This window comes from Ceratosolen solmsi, unplaced genomic scaffold (genome assembly GCF_000503995.2).
Source record: "Ceratosolen solmsi marchali unplaced genomic scaffold, CerSol_1.0 scaffold61, whole genome shotgun sequence".
Classification (NCBI taxonomy): Eukaryota; Metazoa; Arthropoda; class Insecta; order Hymenoptera; family Agaonidae; genus Ceratosolen; species Ceratosolen solmsi.
The window spans coordinates 1,648,477-1,663,575 of NW_011948435.1; the positions used below are offsets into that span (position 1 = coordinate 1,648,477).

At 32.3% G+C, this 15,099-nt stretch overlaps 1 protein-coding gene across 1 annotated transcript in view; it reads left to right on the forward strand.

Moving 5' to 3' along the window:
• The window catches only part of ILP-2 (insulin-like peptide 2), a 21,186-nt gene that overhangs the window by 5,146 nt on the left and 941 nt on the right, over window positions 1-15,099 (forward strand). Inside the window, exons 2-3 of the mRNA XM_011503024.1 lie at window positions 8,472-8,676; window positions 14,962-15,096. Coding sequence (XP_011501326.1) covers window positions 8,472-8,676; window positions 14,962-15,096 — 340 coding nt within the window. The remainder of the gene's footprint in view (window positions 1-8,471; window positions 8,677-14,961; window positions 15,097-15,099) is intronic.

A 15,099-nucleotide genomic window follows, 5' to 3' on the forward strand; every position in this document is an offset into this window, starting at 1 on the left:
GACGCTCGCGATGTCTCTCTACGCAATTCGGGACGCGAGAGAAAATAGACGCCGCGTTGGGATTTCGTGTGCGCTTGGTCATAAATTATTTCAGCGTAATAATTCATTTCGACGAAGAATATTTCTCCACGCGCTGCGGCGACGCCCTGGCGAATTTCATCCTTGGTAAAGCACTCGTGTTTTTTTTTTTTTTTTTTTTTTTTTTCGCCACGCGATACTCGTCCGACTTTTATGATTATGATTTTTCCATATTACGCTCGAGTATGCTAATATCGGCTTTATTACGATTATGTGGACGGGATTGTCCGAGATATTTTGGATTATTCGGTCTGCGATCAAGGCGGCTCGATTTTTTGATTCGTCAATGATAAGTCGCTTAGAAAGGCTATGTCAAGGTCAATGTACTTGTGTCTGTAAACGTCCTACGTAATACACTAATGGCCGTTCTAGGAAATATCTTATTAGCTATGGAAAGCCGATCACTTATCATTAAAATTGCCATGGTCTACATTACTGCATTAAGCCAATAAATAAATATGTTCAATTAGCTGCAAAGATATATGCTACACGCGAATACATAGAATCCGTCGTATTTACCGATACTTTATCCTGTAGTAGCAATAAAACAGCAAGAAGGATTATGACAATGACAGCGACAATAACGATAATGCTAATCGTTTGAAAATTGAAACGCCTATCAATAACGTAATATTTGATAAAATATCCCGATTGATTAATTCGTAGCTTTTCATATTAATTTTTAAACCTTCTTTGGTTGATTATTATGATTATTAATTAACTCGCACAATATAAACACTAATTATTCGTCACGTTACGTACTTCTAAAAACGAAACTTTCAATTTGACTTGAAATAATGCGTTTAATCGTAAATCACAATTTATTAACGTTAATCTTGAGAGAATTAATTTTACTAGAATAGAAGGACGATAATTTGTAAATTTTGCTTTATTTAATTTTAATTTCTAACCTTTGAATGTAATTGTGTAATATTAAATTACGACATTCTTTTCGAGGAAAGAAGAATTACAATACTACTTTTTTCTTTCATTTTTTTTTTTTTTTTTTATCTTTCTATTCTTCCTTTATTCTTTATGTCTTATAAACAACGTTGTCAGATACTTATTGAATAATTTAGATTCGATTGTATCTTCGATTCGATAAATCTTTATTTAACGTAGATCAACTCTCTTTGTTGTTTATCCAATTTCATCTTAGAGGAATAGGGAGCTCGTAGGTATTTATTATACAATTACATGTTCAAATTCGCTTCGAATCTTCCACTTGGATGCATCTTATTATTCGTATATGTGGAGGTAAACTTTGGAGGAATGTAAGAACGAGATAGAGTAGTGTCGTAGTGAAAAAGAAAGAATATTTACCACCCGCGTGGTCATTATTCCTTTATTTTTCGATATTTTAATAAAAAAAAAAAAAAAAAAAAAAAAAAAAAAAAAAAAAAAAAAAAAAAAAAAAAAAAAAAAGGTCATGATACTTTATGACTATTGTTCTGTCTTCGATCAAAATGTTAAGGAAAATTATAATTATTTTGTGGACAGTCTCCAACGTGGAAATATAAATATGGCTTTTATCTCTCTGACGCGCGTCAAATCTAATTTAACCCACTCGCTTCATAGTCATTTCATTGGATATTTTTAATTGCAAATCAATATGTATCAATCTTTGAAAGAGTACTTTTCTAAAATCTCAGATTTAAATTGATCTAAATAAGTGATTTGGCGTATTCGTCCGTTCAATATCTGACGACTAATACGAAGAAAATTCGTCAGTTATTTACCGAATAATCTAATTTATAAATTATCATTTAAAAAATTCATGTTAACAATCAATTGTGTAAAATAATTAAGATTCCGGCGATATTAATTAAGTATGAAACGTCATCATTTGTAACGAGATCGTGAATTTTATTCGGAAAATCAGGGAATTAAGTTATCGATTCATCAACTTTAAGGTTATTCTTATCTTTACTTCATTACGTACAATAACTTGTTTGTGTAGAATTTTTAAAATTTATTGTGTATTATTTATCGGGATGCATTATTCTATAGAGTTTGTTGAATGATTTTTCTTAACTTTATTATGTGGAATTACTATAAGAAATACCTTAAACTAAGCTGTGAACTCGACGTTTAATTATAATTATTGCCAATACACGAATCTAAGATTATTCATGTTTAGTAATATGTTTAATGATACGTTTAATGTTCTCACGAATTTATCTATTTGCCACATTATCATCAACCTTACCTCACTTTCTACTAACATTTTCAAAAATTGAGATTAAAATACTCTTTTAATATGTATAATAAAATTTAATAGAAGAAAAGAGAGAGAGAGAGAGAGAGAGAGAAAAGAAGAAGAAGAAGAAGAAGAAGAAAAAATTATAAAAAAAATAAAATAAAAGTGCCTGTATTGTAAGCTCCCCGAATCATTATTGATAGTATTGTTATACACGCAGTGTTCATCTGTTCTTTTGTCGATCATAGGACTAACATATACGGTATTTTTTTTTTTTTTTTTTTTTTTTTTTTTTTTTTTTAACAATCAACAAACAAATGTATACTCCGATAAGAGATAATATTTTTGCAGAATTTCAAAAATGTTCATACGCCTCTTTAGCTTTCGTTTATTTTTTCTCTTTTTCTTTTTAAGTCGGGATTTCCCCAGGCATTCGAATAATTATTAAACAAAATGGGAAAACCGCTGTGTAAACTAGCATCTTTCCCCTCTCCATAGGCGACAAAATTTATCCACTTTAAGATTCAATAAATAAATTGCACCCTGTTAAAACCTTTCACTTTACCTTTGATTTCGATGGATTTTCAATTTTTCATTAAAAATAACAGCCTCGTTATGTCGTATTGTTTACAACAGCATTTGCGCGCAAACAAATTCGCAATTGATTTACGCTCGAATAGCCGCTTAAATAACCAACCTAAATATCCGTCGGTGTGATAATATTGAATGAGCGATTGATTGAAAAATCCGAATAATAATAATAAATAAATGTAATATAAATTTTTCGGGACGGCTCGAACGACTTAAGCGGCAATGCTATGAAAGTATGTTTCCATCGCTCCCATTTACATAATAAGACCGTCTTCTTCGACGGCAAATGGCCCCGGCAACTCGAGGCGAATTCATTATCGCGAAAGCGAAGGGCGGAAAAAGCAAACGAAGAAGGAAGCAGCAAAAATACGAGCCCTAACACTCGATGCTCGAGCGCAGCTGCCAATTCGTTCTTATCCGCGTCCCTTTAAAAGTTCGCGCGCTTAATCGCCCGACGAGTCCTTATCGATGTAAACGCGTCGCTCAACCGTTCCACGCCTCCCACGCATAAAAATACCCTTTGCATTATCTAGTCCTTCCATTCGTATTATTAGGCAGGGGCACTCGTCGCGAGACTTAAATATTCGATATCACTTTGCTTAATGATTCCGCCCCCGCTCGCGTTAACTTTCAAACGGTCTGGCGCACGATAAAGCGTCATTATAAGCGATTACGCAAGCTTTACGGAGCCTTACTTAGGTTTCTTCTAGTGGCACTGGAAAGTCGCTTCAGTCCATGCACACCTGACTCTCTCACACCCCTTCCTTCGAAATATCGCAACTCGGAATTTCAGTGACGTTTCCTTGTTCTTCGCGGCTCCGCGACAGTCTCTTATCCCCGGGCGCTTTCGTTCTTTTATTTGGACAATGTACGTAAGGGTCGTAAGGGCCGGGGAAATTGTTGCTCGAACTGTCGTAGTTATCGCAGTAGAGAATATCGAACTTGCGGAATTGTAGCGCTACCCCATTGTGCGTCAGGGCCCAATGGTTTTACGTTGGGAACTTGCCTGACGCGCGCCCATATTTTCGCAACAATTCCGTTGAATCAATTGATTGGGTATCCCATCCATAATTTATTGTTTAAGCAGTTATTTTTTATAATAATAAATCCAGCGGTATTATAGTCTATATAATTAATGTATGAGAATATTATCCATAAATTAATTTTTCCCATAATCGTTATTTCGACAAAAGCAAAAAAGAAAGGTAAATAGAAGAGAAAACGGTAAACGGTAATCGGATATATTTATCTACCAAAAGATTTTTACGTTAATTTATGCACTTTAGTATGTGTTACGTAATACATTAGCAATAGTAAACACATTTATCGTTACATAATCATCTGCTGGGATATAGAATTGTATTTAAAACGCTGAATTAATATTAATTGCACGCAACCCGGTTACTTAATCCATAGCAAATTATCACGTTAATTACACTCAATATAAATATAATAATCAATGAAATTATTTTCCAGCATATAATTAAATACTGCCTTATGAATGATGTAATCTTTGCCAATATATTACTTTCTCCGATCGACGAAAAATTACAAATGACTACAAAATAATATTGCATTATATGCACAATCTGTTTACATTGCATTACAATGTCATGAATAATGCATAAAACTTTTTTTTGAAACGATCTAATACAAAATTTATAAATTTCCATAAAATGTAATGGAAGGCAAAACAATTATGCCACCAGGGATATTTTGACATATAAACATTCGACAAAGCAAATAGATAATTAATATTATTTAATAAACATATATAAATGAGCGAAATATTTAATAAAAATTTTATCTTTATTCAAGAATTTTACGTTCATTTTTTTTTTTTTTTTATTTCCGTTACTATTCGATACCTACTTTAATTACAACATTATAAAATGTAATTTAGTATTATAATGTATGATTGTATCATTAATACAATGCAATGAGATAGTAGAAGAAATTGAAATTTTAAATTTTCATATTTTTATTTAGACTTTGATACAGGAATATTATAATACCATTTCATGTAAAATATACTATTTAGGTTAAACAAAAATAGCATTAATAAGTATTGGTTATTGTAAATACTCTTGATCGCTATATTGCAAAGTCACATATTCAGAAATATAAAAAACATTTCGTATACTCGTGTATCGCAAAAATTTCTATATAATTTCGTTCCCTCGATAAATGAAGAATTTTTATAAAGATTTCTTACTTACTAATGAAATATTTCTAAGGAATATTAGAAAATCGAGAAAGAAAATGTACATAATCTACTATGTCATTGTTCTAATTTACTTTACACGGGCTTACTTGTAAATTATTATTACTTATTACTTACACTTTGTTAAGTAATAAAGTAATAAATAAGTAATCTATATTGAATTATTCAAATGAATAATTCAATGCCATTGAATGTTAATGTGATTTGATATATTTTCTAATCATCGCGTATTTAATTTGTCAGATTCGTTAAAATACACGCATACACACGCGTATATAATAATTATGTAAATCATCGTAATTTTAACAGTTTTTTTTGCACATATAAAATTTAGGAAAGACAATTAATTTCATGACATAGCACATATCAATGTTCAATTTAATCATATGTACGATCATCGCAGTAAATGATTGGTTGTTTTTTTTTTCTTTTTAATTTTGTCAAAGTAATGCCTGCCCTTGGGATAATTGAGTTTCATGACATAAGAAGAATAAAACAAATTATGTTTATTGATAATCGTATCCGAATAAATGTGACTATTAATATTGTCGATATGGAGGATATTTGTGGAATAGAACTATTGATATTTCCAAATTGGAAAATTCGATAAGCATTTTTGTATGAAAATGTAATAGAATTGTTGGATCATTAACGATACAATCGTTAGTAAATTTATATTGATGTACGGTGTTAGACGATAAGTTTTTAATGAAAGCGGTATTTTTGATATTTTCGTTTTAACAAAAGTGTCATAGTCTGCAGATTTATAAATAGAGACATTTTATAGATAAATTAACATTCTATTTCACCTAATCATAGAATTTTTAAACGGATAATCATTATTGTTTGTTCATTCGTTTAGTCAAGCTTTCGTTAGCCCCCATATATTACGACGTTATTATTATAACAATTATTTATTTAAATCTATATTTAATTTAAATACACAACACGCTTATTATTATATCATATTTATTATAATATTTCATTTAAATTGGTATGGAGAGTCATTACAACCGCAAAGGACTACAAATAACTGCGGAATCACTTCGTTCATCAGTGATTATTATTTATACATGAACACCGGCACCTTCGCAAGCATAACTTTTATTTAACTTGGGGACGAAAGTCCAACGCTCGTAATTAAAGGAGCTTGCGATAAGAGGCCGCGTTCAATTATCAATAATTGTCCAACAAGATGGGGAGAGACGGTACTTCAGTCCCTGCATAACCGAGCTCTTGCATTTTCGTTAAGGCGTTATCCGAAAATATACATTGGAATGGCCATGGGCGTGAAAGATCCTCGGGCGATATCGGATCGGGGTTGCTCAACCATGACGTGGGTCACCCCGTCCTCTTGCTCGCGATGCAGCACGAATGTGCAATCGGCCCGTCATCCATCCGGAAATCGGAAATGAAACGGATAGTTCCAGGAGCGGCGACGCGAGACACTAGTCGAGCTTGCACGGTAGAGAAACAAAAAAAAGGTCGTGGGGTGGAGGGCAAACACGAGGGCGATAGGCAACAACGCCGGCGGCACTTGATAAAGGCTGATCCCGATCCGAATGTGACCCCGTTTAGCCACGGATGCCGCGGGAGGCGAAAGGTCCCGAATTCCTGTCCCCCGGCTCGCATATCGCATTCGTCCTGGAAATATGCGCGTTCGCTCGTCCCAACATTTCCCGAGATCCGACGGGGAAAAACATCGAGGCTGCGTCACGCTTATGACCATCGACCTTGGTCCGTCTCGCGATAAGAGATAATATTCAAGGGAATTTTGGCGCGTTCGGTGTCCGTGAGAGTGTGGGAGAGTGATCGGATCAGAGGAAGGATCTGTAGCGAGTGAGGTTCTCCTAGCGAGAATCCTAGCGAGAATCCTAGCGAGAATCCTAGCGTGAATCCTAGCGAGAATCCTGGCGAGAATCCTGCCCGTCGAGTACCGGCGAGACCATTACTAAATCACGAAAATTTGTTCATCACGATCGAAGAGGTATTTATAATTACTTGCCGAGGGATGTAATGTTTACATGGGGAATTGGGCTGTTGGAAGAAAGATAATAAACGAAATAAAAGCCAACGATTTCCAATAGCGGAAGCTTTCGATGTCGAAAGTTACGAGGATACGCGAAGATTTAATGCCTGGACACGAATCAGCTTTAACGAATTTGGAAATGGAATTTTTCAAAGTGCTCCTAATAAATAATGTTACAGGGCAAGACTTTTTAAACGCTATCGTCGCTTATATAATTGTGCCAATAAATTGTCAATTTTAATCGTGGATAAAAGTGATTAGTATTATCGATGAAAAGAAATGGCCAGAAAGTCAAATGGATTTGGAATGAGATTTTATTTTTTACGTGTTATATTTTTACCAAATATTAATGCCAATATTTATATACATTTTTGTTTCATTTTAGCCAGCTGCGATCCAATGATAAGACATTTTCTCAAGGAAGTTGCGAGTTTCTTAGGTCTAGGCTGTGCGGTGAATCAAATTCAACTCGTATAAATAATTTTGACTCGTTTGAATATGAGCCAACATTATCAAGATCTAATTATATATATATATATATCTATATATATATATATATATATATATATATTTTTTTTTTTTTTTTTTTTTTTTTTTTTTTATGAATATACAATAGACGATATTAATTAATATGGAGACCCTTTGCTCACTTAATATTCGAAGACGTTTTGTCATTAATTGTCCGTAATTGAAAGTGATAGAGATTATTTCTAAATTTTTGTATCTTGCAAATTTAAGGAGCAATGGAAATTATCCAAAAAACTAAAAATTCAATTGAATTTTGTTGTTGCGGCTTAGCGCGCATTGGATTACAGTCAAATACGTGAATCTTAATGACAATGGCATGATTAAGTAAGGAGAGTAAATGTCGACACGTAAGGTGAAATGTGCATGTAGTTTAAAAAAATGGAAATAATGTTCCAATAATCCCTCGCAACCCAATAACGCTCGGCCAAAATTAATCGTAGTTGAAATAGTCAATCGAACAATACGAACACTCGTAAACGCAAATAATACACAAATCCTAGTTTAGCGAACGTTCAATCTTGGAAAATATGCTCTCACCCATCTACATTAGCAAAATTTTCATTCGACATTGACGAGCCATTCCACTCACAGCACAACCATCGGTCTTAGAAGAAGACCATCATTATCATACAATACACACAAAACTATGCCCAGTTCTAATTAATAATTCCATATAAAAATCCCGGTTATATCGATCGTCCGAAATAGCCGGGGGAATGTGCGCGTGAACAAAACAATCCAAGTTAACAAAGAATTTTAGTGGATTTTCAGGCTATTGGATTAAGAGGACGAAAATGCTAGTTTGGCCATTACTGTTTCAGATGTCCACGTATCGGCTGAGCAGTTTGGCGACTCTTGCCCTCCTGGGTCTGATCGTCGGGCAATTAGCGATCGCCCAATCGGACATCTATCAATATGAGGAGAAGCGCCAGGGCGCCTCGAAATACTGCGGCAAGCATCTCTCCAACATGCTACAGCTCGTTTGCCATGGCCTTTACAACTCGATGTTTAAGAAGAGCGGCCAAGGTTCGTGTCAAGTTCATTTAACGTTGCTTCTCTAGTTGCCAACTTGTGTGTACGTGGGCAGTCGCGCGGATGCCACGACAGTTGCGGCCAAACACCACTGTTTTTCTTTATGCGCAGCCGAACCTGCAAATGTAACTTGGTTGAACGCGCACAAATTGCGCCGCCACTCGTACGAGAGCGTCGGCGAGTGTTTCGATAAAAAAAAAAAACGCAAAAGACAAAGAGAGAGAGAGAGAGAGAGAGAGAGAGAAAATCCGAGTACTCGACGTTGCTTTTGTTGCTCGCGAGAAAGGCGAACTTTTTCCTGGCGCGCTCTAAAAATAGAATTTCATTATGAAAAATAGCGCGTCGCTATTTTCTCAAGACTCTGCCCGGGAAATAGTTTTGCAACTGAATTATGTCATTTTCATGCACGAACTGAAATCATTGCAACTAACTACGGTGGGCATTATTTCTCTGCTATTCTGTAAATTATTATGGAAATCAGCTAAAAAAGGACAAAATAATTCATACACTGAAAGAGTAATATTCAATCAACTGGGCCCAACTGGATGATGATTCCTTCTTTTCTTTCTCAAGCATATTCTTTCTCTTTCTTTTCTTCGTTTTTTTCTTTCTTTCTTTTTAATTTTTAAAATTTTTTTTTATACATATCTAATTAAAGCCTTCGTATTCGCTTTCACTATTCTTTTCTCATTTAATTAAAGCACCTTAAACATTCTTTTCACCAATTTCATTTGTATTAAAGAAGAGGATAAATGCATTGTTTGTATTACTTGCATGAATTTATAGTGACACACACATATGTGTGTGCGCGCGCGCGCGCTTGTGTGTGGGTGTGTCCCTGTGTGTGTGCGAGTTTATAAATATATGTATATATGTATATACATACGCAGAGATGCACGAGAGCAAGAATTTATAAAATTCGTATGTAATTATAAAGTATTAAAAAATATGAAAGAATATCATAAAGTATTTCAAGTTTCAACATTTTTTTCATCTTTTGTTCTTTTTTGTGTTATTCATATCAAGTAAAATTTTCAATATTGTAATTGCTTCATATTTTATTATAATGCATAATCATAATCTCTCTCTCTCTCTCTCTCTCTCTCTCTCTCTCTCTCTCTCTCATTTATCGATTATATCTTGTATTCTATTTATCTTTTATATTATTATATTACTTTACAAGCAAATTTTTCTATACGTATACGTAATATGAATTAGCCATTTCTTAAATAATATTGACAAGTGATTTTTTTCCTATTCTATGTATATACTATAGTCATGAAATTAATCTAAATACATTTATTATAATGTCTGCACGAGCGATGATAAATATTACGTGGTTTAATAGAACATTATTACTAATATTTCAACTCTTATTAATATCTGTAAAATTGTTATTAAATAGTAATGTTTCGGTGGATTTCTAATTATTCTTAATTAAAGAGCTCAGAACATATTTTATTAAATTTTATAAACCTCTATTATTTAGTGAATTTCTTACAATTATTTTATAATTAGTAAAAAATAAATTAAAACAGCTTGGCAACAAAAATATTTAATTAAAACTTTTAACATCGTATGTCATACTTTTATTTTCGTATAAGAATAAATATAAACATCTTTGTATACATTCAATTTAGCTGAGATTTTGCGTAAGATGATTGGTTCGAAGTTAAAAAAAAAAATAAATAAATAAATAAATAAATAAATAAAAATCGAAACTCTGCATTATAATTAAATACAAATATTATTAGTATCAAATACAAAGACGTTTTAATAATTTAAATATTTTTGTTTTTAGGTTGATTTTAATGTTTTTCGTATTTAATGAAGGCACAATAATATAGGAAAATTTTGTTTATTGATAATGTAATGAACTGTAAAAATGAATTGAATGTTCCAGTAATTTTAAATGCCTATGAATTTTAGTATTAACAGGCAATTTTTCATTGCACTTATAACTCTATCGCCAAACCATACGCCAATTATTCAAACTGTACTGATAGCTAATCTTGATACATTTAATTTATTAACAAACAAAGTTAAAAATTATTCAGAATTAAAATTTCATTATTAAGCATATTTTAATACTAAAACTCAAATAATAAATGTCTTCGTGTTAAACATTTTAAGCAATTCAATTCTTATGAAGATATTTTGAAACGTATATGATGACGGATTGTATGAAGATTGTTCCCTTTAAATGAAAATTAATTGATTATAGATGATTAAATATAAATATCGAGTATAAATAAGTGATAAATATAATTCTTAATAACAAGTCCTTTTCAATTTACTGAAATAATGTTAAAGTTAGAAATTTTCTACTTCGAATTTCATTTTTTGTTTCATTTACAAAGAACAATTATTTGTAGAATTCTTTTTCTTATGGTAATGATGTTATTTAATAGATTAATTAGTTCAGAGAAGATTGAGAATTGAGAACTATTTTTCTTCTATTGTAAAATTAAAATCGATAATTATGATGTATCATCATAAATATTATACAAACATATATTAGCACACCTAATAATTGCAAGTAATTAATATTAATAATAATAATATATATATATATATATATATATATATATATATATATAAACAATGATATACATATTTATACAACAATAGTATAAATAAAATACTTTGATATGCTGATAATAGTAATTGATTTTTATAAACGAACGACATTTAATAATAATAACATAATTTTATTTAAAATAAAAACATAGAAGTTTCAAAGAATATAAAATATCGATTATATATTACGTTTGAATAATAATTAATATGAACGATTCTAACAAATTAAAGTAGTTTCTCGTTTCAATTCTAATTGTAATTAATTCACGGCTTTTATAAAAATACTGAAAAATCATATAATTAATTTAATGTAGAAGTAAAGTTTATAATGAATAAAATGTCGCAATACTTTGTGCCAAATTGACGATTCGTAATTTCCTTTTGATTTATAAAGCAGTCGTATTGTTTGTTGTACAAGATTTATAATTTTTCTTATTAGAAGAACGTGATCTAACATATCATAATGTGCCAAAGTGATTGAAAAATATTATTACAGGATTTACGGGATGAGGGTGATGAAAAGTTGTTAATCTTTTATTTAATAAAAAAAAAAAAAAAAATGCCATTGATATTGATATTCGTTCAATGCGTAAATAATATTTAAAAAAAAAAACTACAAAAAATTTATTACGAAAGGAAGGAATGCCAACGATACGTAACATATTTGTTGCAATTCGATATCAATTTGCATTACATAGATACAAAATACCCGTTTATTGATTATCCATAAGTAGTACAAAGATAACGAACAAATTACGCAATATTTTAAATAGAAAATCATCCATAATGCAGAAAAATTAAATAAGGTATATTATTTCCCTGAAGTAGCCTAATAATTAGTTAAAGCTCTTGCGAATATTGATCATTCAATTGTGATGATTTCTAAATTATTTAATTATTATAAATGAATGATTAATTTTGTGTGTGTGTTTTTTTTTCAACGTATGAAAATAAATGCATTGTAAATTGTCAATAAAAATAGCAACTTTTTCAAAATTTTAGTCTCTACAATCTTCCTAAACACTAAGCAATATCCAAATACCGGAAATTGTATATTTCACTCATTTGTTTTATAAATAATCCCATTGATAATAATATTTTTCAAATCAATAATATTTAATTTCAGTATTATATATACGTATCGCAATTGAATTTAGTAATTTTCAGATAATTTGTAACATTTAATTATAATTTAAATAATCTAAAAATTGTACAATTATTTCCTTTAACGTTATGTATATTAGAAAATTAATTATGATTCTTATTCATCTGGTTGTATGATTTTTGATCGATGGAAGTGTAAATAAAATATTATCTCTAATAATTGTAATTGTAAATGATGTAAATAAAATTATTATATTATATTATGAAAATTTAATTATTGCAGAATAATTCTTGTAAATAGACGATTGTTCCAGTAGAAAATAATGATATGAGATTCTTTCATACGTTCCATAAATGGCAATGCGATATAATTTTGTACAATTTATCTGAAGCATTTAAAACATATTTCATATTAAGTAACATGTTAACATTTTTTCATTCTTTTGATTATTTTATTTAGTTAAATATTGTCGACTTTCTTTTTATAACGTAGAGGGAAGCGTCCACAGTCAAACTTTTACAAGTGATAGACGAAATAAACATTACAGCACGTATAAATAGTTAAAAAATTTAGAAATTTGTTTTTACTAATTGTTCTTATTAATAATAATTGCAAACATAATTTTGATTCTTAAAAACCTTTAAATTTATAATGCCTATGTTTTTTTTCTCCATTTTGTGTCAAAATTTAATAAAACCTTGTTACACCCACTACCAACCACCCACCACCCAAGCCGACTTTCACCTTTCACCTTCATTATTCACTATTTTTTTTTTATTATATTTAATTTAGAGTACATTTTTAAAAATTAGAAAGTTAGTCTCTTAAACGATTTTAATTCATATTTGTCCTATTGTCATGAAAAGGACATTCTTATTGTCTCTTCTCTGAAAGATCTGCAATAAAATTAAAAATTAATTCCGTCTCATTTGGTTATGTAGTAACAAAGTTGTAATAACAAATTTTGCTATAATGTGAGAAGTGATTTTTTTTATTTCACGCACATTACCCACATATTGTTTTCTATTTGGATAGAATTGTAATCATCGTCGGGGCAAATGAACACAGACAAAGGACAAAACGAGCATTAATTTAGTCCTTTTGAATGGATTAAAATTCTTTCTACGATGTTTTTTACCTATACCATTGTGCAAGTTTATCATTTTATTTTTAATATTTCAATAATTCTCTTGGTCCTTTTAAATGCTTTTAATTGCTCAATCTCACCAATTACATGTGCTGGTGTTAATTTTCAAAAAGTGTAACGAATTATCAATATATGAACTTAAATCTAAAGGATATATATGTCGATTTCCTGTAACAATGTTCTATTCACAGAATATTCATGATATATGACAACCTTGAATCATCCTTTTTTTTTTTTTGTTTTGACATACAAAAGATGGTCGACAAATTAGTCAATTTAATTATAAATATACTTTTCTATCCCCGTCTAACCCGATGCCATCTGGTATATTTAGAACGCATAGTCAGCACAATGTGTCATTATCGCAATAAATTTAGGCCTCCAATTTCCAGTAGCATCGATTAGTTTTGCCATTGGGAATTCTACATTTATCTAAAGCCACGTTATCGCTGGCTGCTTTGTTTGAAAAATCGTTATTACACAAGTTTTGTACTCTCTCTCTCTCTCTCCCCTTATCCGCGGATCTTCAAAATTGCACGTTTTTATAAAAAGTCGATAAATCTCCAATGGCCCCGTTAAGTAGTCCCGAACTTACGCGTATTAAATTGTTAAATTATCTCATACGACCTGAAGATCGTAAATGTCGCCAAATAACATTGTACTCCAAGATTAATTGACTCCTTCACTTTCGCACATACGAGCAACTTCTCAAGCTTCTCAACGCTTCTCGACTCGATGCCCCGTATTCACGACTGGCATCGGTCCTCCAATAATACCCTCACTCTCTTTTTTCTCTCTTTCTTTCTCACCCGAAGGTCCGCTTATCGACGATTCCCATAGGCAAAGCGCATAGTCGACCGACGGTCTACCAACGATTAGTCAAAATCTCTTTAAACTCGTCGAAATTAAACGAGGTGCAAGCTCCGCGAGTTGCTCCCTCCCTTTCCCCCATCCCAAATTCCCTTTCCCCTCCCCACCCTCTTCAACTATCAGCACCGCCATTCCAATCCCAGCCCGTTCTATTCAAAGCTCTTTCAGCGGCGCGCGATCGATGCCCACGACGAGGTCAAAGGGAATCCGATCGGGGCCGGGAATCTCGATACGGACCCTCTATCGAATGAATGACCGAGCCAACGGCCAGGCCAACCTTTAGAAATCCACCGAAAAGAACCCTCGCAAAGAATTCTTACATTTTAAGAAAAGTGGGGGTGGGATACAGGGGGGTGGGGTGGGGTGGGTTGGGGTGTGGGGTGTGGGGTGTGGGGGGGGGCGACGAGGTTCGACGCCACGGTCGATGGGGGATGGGCTCGATGTTGAGAGCGAGGGTCCGGCGCCCGGTAAGGAAAAGAATCACTTGTAGTCTCGAAGTAAGTAGGCTAATGATAAATCAAAAGAGAAAGTCCCCCAAGTGGAAAATTGTCAAAGGAGGCATGTCGGCCTGTTGCAGAGATGGAGATGGAGGACTATCCGTTCGCCTACGAGGATTCGTACCCGTTCAGGTCGCGGGCGAGCGCCAACGCGATGCTGGGTCGATTCGGCGGTAGCCGCTTCCGGCGCAACACCCGGGGCGTGCACGACGAGTGTC